This window comes from Mizuhopecten yessoensis, unplaced genomic scaffold (genome assembly GCF_002113885.1).
Source record: "Mizuhopecten yessoensis strain PY_sf001 unplaced genomic scaffold, ASM211388v2 scaffold8745, whole genome shotgun sequence".
NCBI classification, from domain to species: domain Eukaryota; kingdom Metazoa; phylum Mollusca; class Bivalvia; order Pectinida; family Pectinidae; genus Mizuhopecten; species Mizuhopecten yessoensis.
This window is the reverse complement of record NW_018407700.1, coordinates 878679-898524: the sequence shown is the minus strand read 5'-3', so window position 1 is coordinate 898524 and position 19846 is coordinate 878679. Positions and strand designations below refer to the sequence as shown.

The 19846-nt window shown below is 37.1% G+C and overlaps 2 protein-coding genes and 1 long non-coding RNA gene across 4 annotated transcripts in view; 1 reads left to right on the top strand and 2 right to left on the bottom strand.

The window, feature by feature from the left end:
• Window positions 1-4460: 4460 nt before the first annotated feature.
• On the bottom strand, window positions 4461-16903 carry LOC110456431 (serine-threonine kinase receptor-associated protein-like). The gene is made up of 7 exons (XM_021507195.1): window positions 16691-16903; window positions 14159-14294; window positions 12126-12280; window positions 11061-11163; window positions 10752-10889; window positions 5978-6114; window positions 4461-5479 (listed from the first exon to the last, which is right to left on the bottom strand). The coding sequence occupies exons 1-7, from the start codon at window positions 16803-16805 to the stop codon at window positions 5280-5282; spliced, it is 984 nt and encodes a 327-aa protein (XP_021362870.1). The 5' UTR covers window positions 16806-16903; the 3' UTR covers window positions 4461-5279.
• The window catches only part of LOC110456428, a 17886-nt gene continuing 14878 nt past the window's right edge, over window positions 16839-19846 (top strand). For both annotated transcript variants that reach the window (XM_021507192.1, XM_021507191.1), the window contains exons 1-2: window positions 16839-17086; window positions 17934-18026. In XM_021507192.1, coding sequence (XP_021362867.1) covers window positions 17934-18026 — 93 coding nt within the window. In that variant the 5' untranslated portion in view covers window positions 16839-17086. The remainder of the gene's footprint in view (window positions 17087-17933; window positions 18027-19846) is intronic.
• The window catches only part of LOC110456432, a 4112-nt gene continuing 1364 nt past the window's right edge, over window positions 17099-19846 (bottom strand). The window contains exons 2-3 of the long non-coding RNA XR_002463583.1: window positions 18543-18610; window positions 17099-17981 (exon numbers count right to left, since the gene is read on the bottom strand). This is a non-coding gene — a long non-coding RNA (uncharacterized LOC110456432). The remainder of the gene's footprint in view (window positions 17982-18542; window positions 18611-19846) is intronic.

The window sequence follows — 19846 nt, the reverse complement described above, 5'->3', positions numbered from 1 at the left end:
TTTCTCCAAATCATCCAGTTCTTCCTTCTCTGTCAAGATTTTTCCAAGTAACTCCGTCACCACATTTGCGTTTCCGTGCCCGCTTTATTACGGTCGACAGTTTTTTTGTCCGTTCTAGGTTCATTTCCACGTTTCATTTCATGAATACCGACTTTGATTCTGTGGTCATCTGTCCATTGTTTACCAAGAGTTAGGTGGTTTGCTGCCAATGATTTATTCTGGTTTCCGGTGGATCTCTATCCATGGCTTCATTTTTTTGTGTGATAAGCTTTCAAGTCTTGTCCTTCATATGAAGCCCGTGGCTTGAATTGATGTCCCAAGAGAAACGGAATCGCAGTAACTGCACAGAGTATTGTTGCATCATATGTGAGTTAAATATGAATTTATGAAAAATCGTGGCTACCATCCTTTAAAGACTTGTTGTGTTGTACAGTGTCTTAATGTTCCCTCTCCTGGCTCTATTCATTGCATCATTCGATTTCTCTCAATAACTCTGCTTTTCTTCACACTTATTATTGCCGGTGTCTACCTTCTGGTATTGGTTATCTTACGCTGCTGCTTCTTCTCCAACGCTGACAATGTGAAATAATCTGCATATGTTCTCAAAGAAACATATTATAATAGCCTCCAACAAACAAATACACATTAAAGACGTTGTTATTAGAAATTCCAAATGAACAGCTGGACCAAACTAAACCTAACAGCAACCTTTTCTCAGCATATAAACAGCTGTGACTGTAAATTTTTGTTGTAAATTTTCGAAAGTATGTAGATTGATCCTTGTTTTAAATGTACTTACATGAGTTCCCATTTCATGAGATTTATGAAACGAATCGTAAGAAATTTTCAACTTAGCGAGCCTCTGACGAGCTAAAATGAACCAAAACGTGACGAGTTTCATAAACTTCATATGAAATGCAAACGAATGTAAGATCCTTTTTATCCCATAATCGAGATTTGTGGCATTTATTCGTGTAAAACGACAATTTTCATGCAACCTTGAAATGTAAAAAGCCGCCATTTTGACTCCAGTGCGTAAGTCTGTGACATTATGTACTTGTCCTAGGCTTGACGTCACAATTGAAACTTACAGCCAATCACATGGCTGATAGAAAAATATGACATGGGTATATGTGATTAATAAAATCTATTACCTGTAACTGAGCGAGATCGGGTTATCTCAGTCGAGGGTTAAGATTCTGTAACAAAATCCCAACTAAGGCGTAAGCCGAGGTTGAGATGCTACAGAATCTTAGCTCGAAACTGAGATAACCCGATCTTGCCAAATTACAGGTAAAAAAATAAATTCTCGCACCTTTTGTTTCGAAAAAAACTGTTCAATTTTGCTAAAAACTACAAGAGGCCCAATGGGCCTGCATCGCTCACCTAGTATTAATCTCACACTTGTAATCTTAAAAGTGGACTAAAATACAGCTACAGGCAAAATATCAGTGTTTGATTAATAAGAACCTATTAAACGATTTAAAAATATGACGCCTGTGACCATGAATGTCGAACAAGGACATCAGGTTGAAAGTGGATCAAGGTTATTCATTTGAACAAACTTGGTAGTCCTTCATCCCAGCATGCTACAGGCCTAATTTCAGTACCCTGGGGCTTTTGGTTATTGGGCTTTTTGGTTATTGAGAAGTTGTTTGAAGATTTTAAAACATTTGACCCCTGTGACCTTGAACGCTGGTCAAGGACATTCATTTGAACAAACTTGGTAGCCCTTCATCCCAGCATGCTACAGGTCCAATATAAGTACCCTGGGCCTTTTGGTTATTGAGAAGAAGTTGTTTAAAGTAAAAAGTTGACGACGGCGGACGCCGCACCATAACATAAGCTCACTTGCCCTTCGGGCAGGTGAGCTAACAAGGATCCTGCCTTGGGCCCCAAATGATAATGACCTCTTCACTTATTAAGCTACGTTTGAATGCTTCTTGAACGCTGGTCAAGGACATTCATTTGAACAAACTTGGTAGCCCTTCATCCCAGCATGCTACAGGTCCAATATAAGTACCCTGGGCCTTTTGGTTATTGAGAAGAAGTTGTTTAAAGTAAAAAGTTGACGACGGCGGACGCCGCACCATAACATAAGCTCACTTGCCCTTCGGGCAGGGGAGCTAACAAGTATCCTGCCTTGGGCCCCAAATGATAATGACCTCTTCACTTATTAAGCTACGTTTGAATGCTTCTTGAACGCTGGTCAAGGACATTCATTTGAACAAACTTGGTAGCCCTTCATCCCAGCATGCTACAGGTCCAATATAAGTACCCTGGGCCTTTTGGTTATTGAGAAGAAGTTGTTTAAAGTAAAAAGTTGACGACGGCGGACGCCGCCCCATAACATAAGCTCACTTGCCCTTCGGGCAGGTGAGCTAACAAGTATCCTGCCTTGGGCCCCAAATGATAATGACCTCTTCACTTATTAAGCTACGTTTGAATGCTTCTTGAACGCTGGTCAAGGACATTCATTTGAACAAACTTGGTAGCCCTTCATCCCAGCATGCTACAGGCCAAATATAAGTACCATGTGCCTTTTGGTTATTGAGAAGAAGTTGTTTGAAGATTTTAACATCTTTGACCCCTGTGACCTTGAAAGTGGGTCCAGGCCATTTATTTGAACAAACTTTGTAGCCCTTCATCCCAGCATGCTACAGACCTAATATCAGTACCCTGGGCCTTTTGGTTATTGAGAAGAAGTTGTTTAAAGTAAAAAGTTGACGACGGCGGACGCCGCACCATAACATAAGCTCACCTGCCCTTCGGGCAGGTGAGCTAACAAGTATCCTGCCTTGGGCCCCAAATGATAATGACCTCTTCACTTATTAAGCTACGTTTGAATGCTTCTTGAACGCTGGTCAAGGACATTCATTTGAACAAACTTGGTAGCCCTTCATCCCAGCATGCTACAGGTCCAATATAAGTACCCTGGGCCTTTTGGTTATTGAGAAGAAGTTGTTTGAAGATTTTAACATCTTTGACCCCTGTGACCTTGAAAGTGGGTCCAGGCCATTTATTTGAACAAACTTTGTAGCCCTTCATCCCAGCATGCTACAGGCCCAATATCAGTACCCTGGGCGTTTTGGTTATTGAGGAGAAGGCGTTTGAAGATTTTAAGACATCTGAGCCAAGTGACCTTGAAAGTTGGTCAAGGTCAAACATTTTAACAAACTTTGTAGCCCTTCATCCCAGCATGCTACAGACCTAATATCAGTACCCTGGGCCTTTTGGTTATTGAGAAGAAGTTGTTTAAAGTAAAAAGTTGACGACGGCGGACGCCGCCCCATAACATAAGCTCACTTGCCCTTCGGGCAGGTGAGCTAACAAGTATCCTGCCTTGGGCCCCAAATGATAATGACCTCTTCACTTATTAAGCTACGTTTGAATGCTTCCGCGTGAAGATGTTGTCCGTCCTGACATAGATTACAACGTATTTCACAGTGTAGATCATATTTTATCTACAACATCAAAACTTAACAATAACGGCAAAACAGATTATTTATAATGCAAACTGTCAATTTCAAGCAGTTGACGCTCAGATGAATACAATATTGTAGTGTAAAAATTCTGATAAATGTCATGTAAACGTACAAGACAGATCGGACAAGATAGAAAAAACTAGCATGGGGTATGACGTGTGATATCTCTGTTTGAGGTGCTAGAAAAATCAGATAAGATATTTGAAACAGAACAAGAGGCCCCATTGACCTGCATTGCTTATCTGGTATTGATCTCACACTTGAACCTTTGAAGTGGACCAAGGTCTAATATATTCAAATAGACTAAATTAAAGTACATGCCAAATATCAATACATAAAGTTCTGGGTCATCCAGAAGAACCTTACAAAAAATTTCAACACATTTGACACCTGTGACCTAGGTTAAACAAGGTAATTCAGTTGAACAACTTGGTAGCCCTTCGTCCCAGCATATCACTGGCAAAATATCCTCACCCAAGGCCTTTTAGTTATTCATATAGAAAGGTTATCAATACATTTGATCTCTGTGACATAAGATATCTGTAAAGGTTGGGTAAATGACTGACAGGCAGCTGATGCAGCACCATGGCCCGTCGAGCTAAAGATAAAATGCATGGTGAAGCCTGTGCACCGCGCCATCATCGAGGGTGCATTAAGTGTGTGACAAAATTGATGATGCTACCTAGTTCAACTGCATAAAGTGTTGAAGAATAACAGTGAACAGTGAATAGAATAACAACTTTATCTTTTCCCTAACAAAACAAGGCATGCACCTGTGAGGGGTGGGAGAAACAGATAACACATACTGGTGAAAGAGTGGATACACCTGTCTAGATAAACATGTACCTTGCATAGGAAGAGGAGGGAGAAAGTACCAGAACATACATGTGTAATCTGTCCTAAGAAGAACTCAGTCTTTTTCTTATTTCTTATACAGAGTACAGGAGATCTGTCTGGAAAGAAAACAGAACTATGTTTTGTAAATAAATCTCATCATTTTATTCGTGTCCCAAACTTCACACCATGAAAATAATGCTAAATAATTATTCTCTGTGTAGTTACCATACTTTTTTTTGTACGATCCTTTCAGTAAAATTGTCCTACATCACATTTAAGAGACAGTTTCATTACACAAACATAGATTTTTAATTTGATGCCATGGCAACCAATTGGTGCAATTCCCCTCAATGTCAAATATGTTAAAACTTTACCATACTACCACATTGTATGCGACTCAAATTTCAATACACTGCCCTGCAAGGTTGGTAATCTAACACTGCAAACTTCTGAGTTATATTTACTAGGTAACAAATTATTTGCAAATCATATCAGGAAAAACATACATGTATTTGTACTAAAATTCTCCAGGTAGAAATTGTTTCCTGTGTTCAAGACTAGCAGTTCCTATTGATATCTGATGCATATGTATTACACCAGATGATTCCTCAGGTCAATTACCAACATTAACAGACTCAGCAAGACACCATTGGGCAAAATTGCTATGACTTGAATAAAATTATCTGGTCAAAAATATAAAATATTGATGATCAAGAATTTTATAAAATGAATTTCTACAGACATAATTGGCAGCGCTGATGGAATGACATCATGTGTGACTGTTCTTAACTGACAAAATCACATGTTACAGGCCGTAGTGCACAAAAAGAGAGGCAGGTTGTGATTGCGTGTTACTAATCCACAGGCAGGTGAAGACGCACAGACTGATGTCTATGGCTTTGCAGCTCTTTTCAGCCAAACCAATACATGGTTTACACTGTGTTAGGGAATGAGTCGTTAAGCCTCAGCCTTTGTCGGTGTAGAGTCTGTATTATTTATTGCCTCATCAGGCAAGACACATTTCCACAGGCCGTAAGTCTTTCCAACTGTTGTCTGCCACAGTCGTAAAGTTCCGTCTTCGCTCCCACTTGCATACAGCTCGCCGTCCGGAGAGAATCGTACACAATGCACTGGTCCAAAATGTCCTTTGAATGATTCTGTAACGAAATAATATTTGTACCAGTTAATGAAGCTAGTCTGGTTAAATGTGACGGTAAAATTGAATTACGAAGAACATTTAATCAATGGCTAAGCGTGCAAAGTTGATAGGAGCTTATTTGCAATCTGACTTGTTTGTTTTTGTAAACAATCATAATAATTTAAACCACCTCACAGAATTGTAAAATTGTATATGATTTTACTTAAAGAATGAACAGGAAATTAGCTATTAGTAACTCTGCTTAATATTACTAATAGCTCTTGTTAAGTCTTTGTCATCTACACTTAAGTAGAGGTTTTAATTCAGATAGAAGCAATTCGATACTGTTAATATGAATATTTTAAATCAAATGCCACCAAATTTTGATGATGAAGCACTAATAAAATTTAGTCAAAACAGTACACATTTGCAGCAAATCTCAATCTGTTTACGTCTATTACCAACATAAAAATGAATCACATTGATAATTTGTTGATGTAAGTTTGAAAAGTCATACCAAGCTCCTCTCCTGTCTCATAGTCAAACTTGTACATCTTGAAGTCCTCTCCACCCGCTACAAACACCTTCCTAGACATGTTAAGTGAGGCAGAATTGATCTGAGTTGGAGCTTCAAACTCTTTGATTTTCTCTAACCTGAAGGAACAAAAACATGTGTGGGAATTATGTAGTAGGACGAGGAAAAGTGATAAAGACAGTGCGGTCACTGGGGCTCGAACCCACGACCCTTGGCTCTCCAGCCAGACTCTCTACCGCTAAGCTAAAGGGAAATTCCCTACAGCTGACATTTGTAAGCAACCAAATCAATGCACATCTTTTACACTATTCCCAACTTTTTTTCAACACCAACCCAACTGCTTTGACTCCCTGCCAAGGGTTCTCCTACCTTGAACGGGGAGGGCCAATGGCGCCAGCTTATAGTAGAAAGAGGAAACATAGTGCTGTCGTTGGGGCTCGAACCTGCGACCCTTGGCTCTCCAGCCAGACGCTCTACTGCTGAGCTAAAGGGAAATTCTCTACAGCTGACGCTTGTATTAGGCAACCTTATCAATGCACATTTTTATAATTAGTTACCAATAACCTTCAAAGCTATCAACTTCGACCTTCTGTTATGCTGTTGTAAAATCTGTTTTGTTATGTATAATTGTTCAGTAAAAACTTATAAAAACAATTGTAAATGAAGTTCAAACAGTCTAGAAGCGGTAGTTGGATGGCTGTTTTTATCAACAAGGGACATAACTCTCTATGTGCAGACATAAAATTAACTCATATCTATTATTGTAAATCAATAATTGTATAACCAGAATAAATTATTTGATACTCTAGTTTGATAAAAAAGTGACTTTATAACCAAACAATGGGAATTAACATTTTTCTATTACAGAAAAGCAATTATAAAATAAACTATCTTTTAGCTATCAACTGGTTCAAATCTGGTAAAAGTTCCTTAGATAAAATGTGTCATTTTTCAAGGGAAAACCTATAAAGTAATTTGACAGATACCAACCCTTGTTATACATATATACAAGTATACCCCCGCATACATGTAAATTGTATATTGACAATGGAAATGTTATTCTCTGTATTCTGGTTTAAATTTTTGATCCCATCGCATTTTCTTTTTTTGGGGTTGGCTACCTGAACTATCAATTTTATCTCTTTGTTGAGAGCCCATTTTCCTCATCATTTTCTTGCTTAAGAAAGGGGAAGTTTGATCACAGTCACATATACGCTTCAGTTTCTAGGCTTATTCAAAACACTGAGAAGACTGCGAACAGGATATTATAATAAAACAAAGCGGAAACGGGCAGAACATTCTAGAATCAGCAGAAATAGGACAAAATCATACAGTAAATCGACAAAATTGTAAAGTGCGTATTTTATGTTAAAATTGTAAAATTTAGGCTAAAAGAGGAATGGTTGGCACCTCTGCATGGTACTGCCACTACACAAAAAGTTTCAAAGAAATCTATTGAACAATGAGCAATTGCATAGCCAGACAAAGTTATGTCAATTTTTTACATAAAGGGGCTTAACTTTTTTGGAAAGATCTGAATTGCAAAATTATTTCATGGGGCACAACAACATATGGTACTGTCTCTACACAGAAAAAAAATTCATAGAAATCTATTGAAAACTAGAAAATGTCTGTTAGACATGAATGTCCCCGCTCATGGACGGGACGGGAGGGACATGGGTATACGTAACACTATATGCCCCCCCCCCCCCCCCCCCCCCCNAAGCGAATGCATAACCAGACAAATTTTGTCAACAGACCGATGGACACGCCGAATCCAGTATACCCTCCCCTCCCCAACTTCATCACGGGGGGTATAAATATCTGAGGATGCAATCAAACAAAGTAAGGAACAAGTTATCAATGTCTAGATTTAGGACAAGGTGTTACACTATCCCAAAAACAGCATACATTGGAATTTGTTATCTGAATGGTGTGAAAGATGAAACACATCTCCTTATAGATTAAGTACCAATCAGATATAAGTGTACACATAGACAGCATTTTCAACAAAACTATTATTTTCTAGCCAAAATAAATGCATTTGTCTACTGAGTAATGAGAAAATGAAATTTGAAACTAGAAATATGTCAGAATGACATGAAAGTCACCCCATCATTCTGTATGATCATTTTCCGATAAATCATTGACCAAGCTACAACGGATATATTTCCACCTGTCGATCAAAATAGTAAACAATTACCAGGTGTAAATACATACATGCTGTTCAGGTAGCCATGGCAACACAGGGAATTAATAGGAAAGCATGTCGCAAATATAACGTTAGCGTTGACCGACACCTCGAATACGGGGTGATCTGCGCGCTGACACGTGCACGGTCACCTGGCATGGGCAGAACAGGTTATTATATAACAATGTTGTTTTCACAACAATAAGTTTCAGAAAAAAATCAATCTTATATACGGATAAATCTTCTACTATTTTTTGTTATGAAATACACTTTTCCAAGTAGTTTTCTGATCGTCTGCAAATCCGACTGAATCGGTCATCGACATCGGCAGAATGTGTACTGTACGTTTAAAGGCAGTCACTCCGACGAGGACCGCCAACAGCCAAATTCGCAAGACATGAAGAACACCAAACAATTGTGATATCAGCAATTCTCCTTCGAAAAGAAAAGATCGGAATGTATTTTGCTGTTTTTAATTTTCAAACTCAAACTTTTATCATTATCGGTTCAATTCGCATGGATGTCACTTTGTAAATTCCTGCCGGTTAATAATATCACGCAACTTCGACTCTTTGCGACCTACACAAACTTGCTAACTTCGCCACTTTACCCGTGTCGTTTTGACACATTCCTACGGACAAGATTAAAGAGTTCAGCAAGATTTTACCCACGAACGACATTTTAACCACAGAGTAATAAATCAGATGCAATTCTTCGTAATGTTTCCCAATACGTGGTATTTATCAAACGTAACGTCCTGAAAAGTTGAGCCTACTTTACTCGAGTTTATTTATCCGATTCTACAGTATAATATTACTTAAACTTGCAACTTTTCGTAATTGTTAAATTGGCAATGCAATCAGGGATTATTCAACGAAAGTTAGCAGTTGTATTGCTGTTAGCATATATCAAAACATTTCCGAAAATCCTGGAAAAATTTACGAGAAATGGTCGCGACCAAGGACTGGTTTTGGATTGTTCTTGAGTATCGTGGACACCCCTTTCTTAACACTTTATTTTCCCCTTAAAAAAGTGCGCCTATACGCAAATATTAACGGTAGTCGTTGGTCAGACATAACATATCAAAATCAGTCAATAGCAATTTATAATACGACAGTTTACCCCTTCATGAACCTCAAAGGTGCCTATTCCTGTTTGAAAAGGAAATCAATATCTGAGTTATCCAAGAGCTTGTAATAAGCGCCTGGTATATTCCGACAGAAGCAAGATACACAACAGCCCTCCTAAAAGAGGTCAAAATCTGGGACTGAAACCAAAATTAATAGTCCCCACTGGGGTTCCCCCAGGGGTGACTAAAATTATTGTCAAGTAAAGTTTTTACCATATTAATCAAAACCAGCCAATAAAAACAAGCTTATGACATATACACAATTCACTTAAATACATGTTAATTATCATATATCATTATTATAACTAATGCTGAAACAGGGATATGTCGAATGCTCAACTGTTTTGCATTGTTGCCACACTGGGTTGTCTCCCCTATATCATAATATCAGGAACTGCTTGTGCAGTTAGAGTTCCACCTTTTTACCACAGTAATAGGCACAAAATATTTATTTTCCTGTTAACATAGTATTACATATAAATATATTTATTCAAAAACAATTATGAACTTCAGGCCTTTTTTACAGAGATACAACATTCTAAATATTTATTATAATTACTCGGGGCACACGTATAAGCTCCTTTCTATGTAAGCCAGAGATCCAGGGTACAAATCCCTATAGTTGAAATGCTTTAATAAAAAAAAACTAATTATAATAATAAACATTATATGTTCTGCATATAACTCTTTGCTTTAGTAAATCATCAAGCAACTCCAGGTCAGAAAAATACCTAACAAAATGGAACTCTTTTCGTTGGAAATAAGAACAGAGCACTGATGCTCTTTACCTTAATGTTTAATGGCAAAGCCTAGGTGCTAAATGAGTGATTAATGCATGTGCAAAGTTAAATCATTTGTTCTTTTGTGAAACAAGTGCATATCCTGTACTTTTTTGTCTATGTCCAATTTGGAGTTTTCCTGATTTGAACAAAGCCTTTTCTATTTTAAAAATCAACCTGAACTACACAAGATGTTGAAAATGCTCTGCTAATATGAAATCATTGTGACTACTAGAATTTCTTCTTATTATTACACTAACAAAACACATCCATAGCAACTGTAGGAGGCTTTGCACTGTATTTTATTAAAACCAATCTAGTGGAATAAAGGCTAACTTTGATTTACATGAAGTGAAAACTTATTTTGCAAGATTTCCAAAAAGGTCTGTTTTCTTTGTCAAGCAAAGAGTGCCAATGACTGGTGTCTCAACTCACCACTGAAACAACTCACTAAGCCATGCAGAATTAGTAAAGTTAGCTGTCAAAGACTCTGGATACATTTTACCCAATGGTAACATGACAGAGGCGATGTCATGGTGTAAGCTCACAATCAGTTTGTGCCAAGTAAGCTAATGGAGACATATAGGAAACAATCAAACCCATAATACATTATATCAGATGGAAGCTCAAGCTGAAAGAGTCCAGTTGACATCTTACGTTTCTGCGTTGTAGAAGCTGGTGAAGTTGCCGTGGGTGATGAGGAGCAGCATTTGGTCAGTTGACAGTTCCAGGCTGCTGGGGATGGCAGCGAACTCCAGCTTTTTAACCTCTTCACCACTCGAGGCATCCCACAATCTGCCGCAGTAAAGAATATTTAAACATTATTATAATTTGTATGTAAAAAGAGGTTACAAAAGTCACTAGTGGGCCTTATATAAATCACCTCTTGAAATTTATGTGATGGTGTTATGTATAACACAGTTATTACTGTAAACAATACCCATGTATATATACTTCTATACATACCTGACAGTTTTGTCGTCTGAGGCGCTGATGACCTGAGTGTTACATTTGGTAAATATGGCTGTTCTTATATTGGAAGTGTGACCACTCAAACAAGTTTTGGGATCTGTAAGTGTAAAACAAATGATAAAACCAGGAGGCACGGTAGTCTAGTGTTAGGACGCCGGGCTTGTGACCGAAGGGTTGCATGTTCGAGTCAAGCCACGGCACTGTGTTGTATCTTTGAGCAGGATACTTTACTCTACTTGTTACAGTCTACTCAGCTGTAAATGAGTACGTGGCTGGGCAGTGCTAAAATTGTTGAATGCTAGCTGTGAGCGCTGAAATGGCAGCACTGACTATATGCTCCCCAGGGAGTTGAGAAAAATATTGGCTGGTTGCAAAGGCTCTATTACCACTGATAATAATGTGTGAACCGCTTTGAGACGACCTAGGAACTAGGTTGTGATAAAGTGGTATATAGGAACCTCAAATTATTATTTTTATTTATATGACAGTAGTGTTAAAACAGTTTGTTTGTATACGAAATAAAAGGTTTAATTTGACACGCCCAATTAATTTATTTTCCATACAGCATACTGCGTAAAAACATGTAAATATGTATATTATATCTTTGCTGCCAGTACCTATATACAAACAGTACCAAGATAAATTGCATTTATAAGACTATGAACACAACTTAATTGGAGCAGTCATATTAAAGCTTCTCTTCTAGCCTCACATAACCAGGAATGCTGTTTGCATTGAAAACACACAAAACATCAACACCTCAAATATAAAGAAATAAAGTAATAACAATTATAACTTGGTGTAAATGTTTGTATTCAACAGTTTTTACAACATTCATGCTCCTTTGAATGCTAATTAGTTATATCCATATTTAACACAAAGTCCTAGCAGGCTTCGTGCAATACGAATGTAACAATTTTGCTCTCCTAATAACATGTTCAATGTATGATAAAAACCCGCTGTTAAATTCCTATATTTAATCAAACAGTGACATAAAACTACTGTACCGAAGTACATGTACATTGTATAAGTGATATAAATAACTGCGAGAATGGTTACCAGCTTCTGGTCTCTGAAGATCAAATATTCGCAGCATTTTCTCATTACTGCCAGTTAGTAGTAGGTTACTGTCTGTGGAAAAGTCCACGCTCTTGACAATATGTTTGTGGGTAAAGGTGTGCAGCTCTTCTCCACTGAGGGCATCCCAAAGTTTCCTGTAACACAAGGACATTTAGAAATGTGGAGTCAAGCCATTGACACCTAATAATGCATTTTGACCGATCTGTATCAATAGTCCATTATCAAAACTCATGGGGGAATCAAGAATTAATTATAAGCCAACACCATTAAGCTACTGAATGGCAGGGAAGATTGTACCTACGTTTCTTATGGTAATTGAGTGATCTATAAATAGCTGACCCCTCTATCAAATCACACAACCATAAAAAGGGACCACTCATATCTACATAATATCAATAATGTACCAGTATCCATTTCACCATTTTTTTTAAACAAACAACGAGGGATTATATGAAAACAGTGCCAAACTCATGGTCAGAATACTGGATATTATACCTGAAATATAACGGAGTCCTGCTCACAACACAGTACTTTTAATGAATAAATATTGGTTGGTTTCTCACTGATTTAAAAACAAAACTAGGACTGTAAGCCAAAGGCTAACTAATACCTCCGCTGCTATATAAACCAGAACTGTAAGTTAAAGGCTAACTAAGGCAAAGCATTGCAAACCAATCCATAGTCTCTCACCAGTAACAAGTATTTTGCACAAAGGGCACACCTCCCTCAAAAAGGGTTGAAATCCCAAATTAATAAGCTGATGCACAACTACATAAGATACCAATCATTCATGCAAAGTTTCAATGAAATCCACCTGTTAGTTAAGGAGGAGTTGCGCGGACAAGTATTTCGCACAAAGGGGCACACCTCCCTCAAAAAGGGTCGAAATCTCAAATTAAAATGCTGGTGCTCAACTACATAAGATACCGATCATTCATGCAAAGTTTCAATGAAATACACCTGTTAGTTAAGGAGGAGTTGTACGGACAAGTATGTCGCACAAAGGGGCACACCTCACTCAAAAAGGGTCGAAATCTCAAATTAAAATGCTGGTGCTCAACTACATAAGATACCGATCATTCATGCAAAGTTTCAATGAAATCCACCTGTTAGTTAAGGAGGAATATTCCGGACAAGTTACTGTGTCTTTAGATCTGCTATTTATTATCAAGTATTGATTTACTTTTCTCCTTTCCTTCACTGAATTGTCTCTCATTTAACCTGTTCAAGATTTCTCTTGTTATCATCTAGGGCATGATTTTTCTGTCACCCTTAGGGTATGAAAGATGGCATGCAGAAAGAAACAGTATGATGATGTCAAATAACAACTAATTATGACTCCATAATCATCTTTCTACAGGACAGGTAAATGGTAAATCAAACATAACAGACTACTGTTTGTGGAGTTGTGACTGAAGCAACAGGATGTATATATGGGAGAAAAATAATCAACCCCTACCTTGAGGGCATCCTCGACACTCCAGGGCTTAAGCTCACTTTCGCCCTCTGCACTCCTGGAATATGTCATAGCAGCATTGAAGGCTCAGTGTGTGCCACCTTGAATTGTGGATGAGACAAGAAGACTAGTTTGATCCTTTGATGTACATCAAAATTAATAGAGTTGCTTTGCAGTCAGGTGTCGCTCCTCTGTAATCTTCAAAGGACAGGTATCAACCTAGGGTCAGGTGTTTTTACCCGAGATCAATGAAATATCTAGTCGTTTGCCTTCAATTTTGCTATGACATATTCTAAGGGTGCAGAGAGCGAAAGTGAGCTTAATCCCTGGAGTATTGAGGATGCCTTGAGGGTGGAACAGAGTAATCTCCTACCCTCAAGGTAATTATTTGGTTGTCTAACCCATGGTAGTTAGACAACCAAAAACATCACCCCTTGGGTTAGAGATTTCATGTACTGTCATGCCACCAAGGAAAGATTCTATCAGTCCAGTGCAACACAAATTAGGTTCCAACATGTACACAGTAACATAATTCAATCTCATGAGGTATATTTACGCAGAGAAATCGGCTGCTCCAGTAGCCACTTTTGTGGCTTCTGCGTTAAGTGTGGCTCCCCATACAGCTCCTTTATGGCCTTCAAATGTTCCAATCCAATCTCCAGTGTCACCCTGACGAAGCATTGGCTTGCCATCTATAATGATTAAGATAAATTACAACGTATATAAATCAATTAGTCAAATTACAAAAACCAATTTCTGTAGTACAATTACCATTTTTTCAGTAATACATATATACAAAAACACAAGGAAATAAGTTAATAGTTTTAATTCTGGATTTTTGAAAAGTTTGCTCTTCAATGCTTATGCCAACCTCCCAATAATATTATTGAGTATTGACATGAGTGTGTATAGAGAGTGTGTAAGTAGATAATTGTATGAATGTATGATTGAGTGTATGAGTTTAATACAATAATATAAGTAGCTTGTTAATTACATGTATATATATAATGTCATAATTACACCATCTTGGAGAAGATTGTTATAGACCTAGCCTGTTATCTTATCTATTTATATATGTTAATAAATATATATAATAAAATTTGTTAAAACAAAACCTCCCAATAATATGAGTTCAGGATGTGTGATGATCATCAGATTCCTTTGAAGATAGTAACAGCTCAAATTTTTGTGACATTGTCATATTTTAACAAACTAGAAACCGATAGCCTTAATTTAGCTCCATCAATCAAAATATCCTTACTCTAGGTTCATTAGAAGATATATGTACAACACATGATTTTAGTCTTCAGTCACAGTGAGGTGAATTATTAGTTTCCCAGTTAGAACATGGATAGATTATGCATATGTAAAAGCCAAGGAAGATGACTGTAAAGTACTGCTAGCGTTCCCCTCAGATCAGACATGCACACTTGTTAGCAACATCAAGCGTGGTCAGTGGCTGGACGGGTGCCTACCTGTACATGTACAATATACACACATATACTAATTTGCACTTTTGATGATCATCTATACATATTTGTAAACCTGTTATGTCATGTTGAAGATAACAAAAATTCTACAATATTAGCAAGTATACTACCTACATGTATGTTGTCAACTGCCAATTCAAGTAATTAGATTAATTGCCAAGCAGACTGAAGAAAACTTGGTTTTCTGATATGGAAGTGAGAGCGCCAATAGAAATCTCTCAAATTTCGTTTTTGAGATGAAAGACCTAAGCACAGTACAGCAGAACAGGTCTAGCTTTGCATTAAGTGCTGTATTAAAATGTATGCATTACAACAGATTACAGAATTATGTCTATCTAAGTCGTTGCACAGGGGTTCGTTACAAATGTCTGAAATATGCACATATGTTTATGTGTGCTATGGCCCATTTCAGTATGGCATGTGTATTTCACACATTTGTAACGAACCCCTGTGGTCTGTGGTAGTACAAAAACGAACCAGAAAGAAGTATAATATTATCACATGAGCATGCCAACCCCTATAAATTAACTATCAGTCCATATCAGGGTCAACAACAGCACCTGATAATAATATCTCAAGCAAAAGGTTATTAAACTGCTGGTGAGCAAAACACCTTTGATGTAAAAAAAAAATGTGTCAATAAATTATGTGTGTAATATTAATCACGGAATTAGATTAGATTATCTAAGTCTGTGGTGTAATCAACTAAGTTTTCGTGGTGTCAGGTCGTTTCGTGACCTTTTTCCGGGTCGTTTCGGGACATCTCGATTATTTTCTACTGTTTGTTTAGCACACGTGTTTATGTTTGTTTTGTTTACTTTTTAATTGAGTAGTTTTCAAAATTTCAGCAAAACAAACAGTAAGGAGCTCTTTGATTTCATAATTTTAACTTAGGTTTACAAAAAAACACACGTTTGGAGATGCTCCGAGTATACGTACCTCAGTGAGGAGATCACTGTTTTCATAGTTTCAACAATGAGGGTTACAAAAACACACCCTACTAGTCTACATTGTAAAATTTGATACTTTTTATATGCAGAATCAGGGACGTATAGTGACTCTATATACTGTCCCTGGCAGAATTTACTGTCAAAATTTCTCTTAAAAGGGAAACTTGATCAAGCTGGCCACATTAAATAGGGAAAAGAGTAAAACGGGAAAAAAGAAATGTAACTTGTAACATTCATTTATATTTTGATTATATTTTTTATATGTCCCGAAACGACTTGAGTAAGTCCCGAAACGACTTAATTTTGTCCCGAAACGATTTCAGGACCCCCAAAATGACTTTGGGACTTCCGAAACCACTTGTTTTGTTGCTCTCCTCTGTACTCCTTCTCTCATCTCTATATGTTTCGACTTATTATGGGAACCGTACGGATAGTCATTTATGAGAAAATTATGGAAAGATTTAGTACCGTACGTAAGCAGCTCATTGAAACTCAATTATATTCTTAACTACGTATTCTCGTCAAATGATATGGATAAAGTCGTGACTGAAGGAAAATAGCAGGTGCTGAAACGGCAAATTGCAGTTGACCATATTGCCACTTGTTAACATTAAAATGACCACTGATATTACAGAAGAGTATAATTACCTTTACATGCACTGACGAGAAAATAACCAAAATGGGTTGATTCACTGAAAGCAAGGTCTGTAACAGGCCGTGTGTGGCCACTGCAAGTAAGAGGAGTCTGTCGCATGCCCGTCATTGTGGCAACTTCCTGAATATCTTTGGCGTTTTGGTATCGTTGAAGGAAAATCCAGAGCCACTCCACATCACCGGAAGTTGGTATTTCGGAATGTACAGCTTCGACCTGAAAGTCCCGAAGAAACTCTAATGACGGAAGTCATTGCGCATAATCAGAAGATGGCGGCAAATTTTAGGAGTTAGCATTTTGACAGCCTGAACAAAGTTGTGATAAAAAGTGATCTAAATTGTTAAATTGTTAAATGCAACTTTCAACTGAACCCATTAACATCGGACACCGTGGTAAGCGTCATAGATCGTTACTGAATTGTACAAATTTGGAAGTGTTATAAATGTTTACATAGATTGGCGGAAGGACAAAGCTCAATACACACTTTCAGTGTACAAGCACATATAGCGTGCTCGGGTTCTGGAATATATGTGATATATTATCGCACCCCCTAGTACTAATAAATAAAATAATATGATTTATTAGTAGAAGGCGGTGCGATATCTAGTGGGTACGATAATATATCACATATATTCCAGAACCCGAGCACTAATGACAATGTACAATAATAAAGTTTAATTTTTAATAACTTAATATATTTGTTTTGAATGAATATGTGGCAGATTCTAATTTTAGATAGGACTACGGTCTAGCTCTGCGCTAGAGGGAATTTCCTTTTAGCTCAATCTGTAGAGCGGTGGGCTGAGTCTGAGAAGCTTTGGATACCCGATGGAAGCACACTACTCCTTCCTGTTACACGTATAATAGCGATCTCTGCTTTTCAGAAATTATGGTTTCTCCAAATCTAAGTAACCGAACTGAATAATAATCATGGCTAATGTGTTTGAAATTCTGACTGTAAATTGAGAAATTAGCCTGTTGATCAAAACTTCAAACTGAAAGAGCAGTATGTATACAGCTCTTTCTCAAACATGAATTAAGTTCTTCTGGAAATTTCATTGAAAAAAAAGCTTGAATTGATCAGGAGAGAGAGAATGGACACTGGTAGACAAACATCTTCAGGAATTTGATTAAGTTTTTTTCAAGGTGATTTTGAAACTACATCATGTACATGTATATTTTGATGATAGGTGCCAGGAGTCTCCTTCAGGTCTTTGTATTCTGTGTTGTCTGTTACAGATGGAAGATCAGGATGATACTTTGGCCTCGCTGGACCTGTATGATGACCTGATAACAGACGAGGGGTTAAGTCGTCAATACAACTATGATGAGGTACGTACCAGGCTCCACTCTAAATGGATTGAGCCATCATGAGACATCCCACAATGAACTTTTCATTTCTTCTGTTAAGACATAATATATGCTTATTAGAGACAGCCCAAGTTCTTAGTTATAGATAATATAAAATGTGGCTTTGACAATGAAGTATATATATAAATTCATTGTTGTACATTATGACATACTTAAATGATCAAAAGTTTATACATTTAATAGGCATAGATTAAACAAAAGGCAAAACTTCCCTTTTTCAAATTATTGTAATACAAATATTTTATTTTCAGGTTTATATATAGTAGCAGCATTTTGCTCTTTTAAAAATGTACCAACAAGCTTAAGTTAACCTTTATTATAACAATTGTAACTATTGCAAAATAGTTGTGGAAGTCCTACTCCTTTTTAACAGAATCATTTCATAAAAAACACATGTTGCAATGCATTTTACACATTTACAGTTGTTCAAAATTTGAATCAAATCGAAATAAGGAAAACAAAACAAATATATTTTACCCATGTTGCCATCCAGGAGTTATAAATACCAGCATCAATATAAATGTCCAATTTATCGTCTGCAGAGCCTGTGAAAAATACCAACAAACACTGAAAGATAAATAACTTTATGGGAATTTATACTCAAAGCCAGATAAACTCCTTTGGGTTCCTTCATCTTCTGCATAGAAAGGAGAATACTGCAAGTAAAAAAGTTCTTAGTGGAACTCTTCTTCCCGATTATAACTGGTGCAATGCATTTGGTACCCTTTACCTTAAGATTAATGAGAAGAAAGATTTAGGGCAAGCATCATAATATGTACGTATACAGAGTTATTTTTTATGGCCAAATTACGACGTTAAAATTCATTTATTTTTTGTACTGGTTCCTCTCACTGCATTATCTACTGTACATTTACATTGTATTAGGAAAAGATGTCATATTGCAATCGTATTCCCAGATTTGGCACCAACTTTTATTTACTTTTTATCCCAGCAGGTCTAAGAAATTTTATATAAACACTTTAGGTGCGTTTAATGTCGAACCCATTCCCAGTTGTCTGAATTTATTTTGATATGCTTTAAGTTTAAATGTTTATTATTTTTTCTTGGGACTTAAAGAAACTTTTTCTTTGGTTAGTAAAAAGATAACGAGAAAATTCTATACAGGTATATGTTAAGTCATAATTCAAACTCTGTTTTTTATGCCTACCATTTTATAGGGGTCAAAGGAAGACAGGATTTATGGTGTTATCCATGTTCATCTTATTCTATCACATGACGTTCCATCGCTATTCACTTTCATGATTCAAAAATAAAATATGAAAATACCTCAAATCACTAAAGTGGGTTCATATTTCAGGGTCCCAAGTTCAATTCCAAAGTCACTGTTGCTATTTATATAGGTCAACTACAGGGTCAAGGATTCATGTCTTGACAGAGTTTTGTTTGATATTTTATTTTAACTTTGTTATTGTAATAGAACTGTGTCCAAAATAGTCAGCGTGTTTTTAGGTCACCTGAGCTTTGCTCAAGTGACCTATTCTAAACGCTTTCTGTCCGTCGTCGTCCGTAAACTTTTTACATTTTTTCATTTTTTTCATACTTAGTCAGAATCATCCTTGGTAGATGAGGCTACAAAATTGTAAAATTGGGATTCCTACCCCAACCCCTGGGGCCAGGGCGGGGCCCCAAAGGGAAAATTAACCAATATTTCAAAAATCTTCTTCTCCAGACTCAGAGGTACTACAGTCATTTTCTCTGCATGGAAAGAAAGATCATCAGGGGCTTTACTTAAATTGTAAATTTCAGGACCCCCAAGCTAT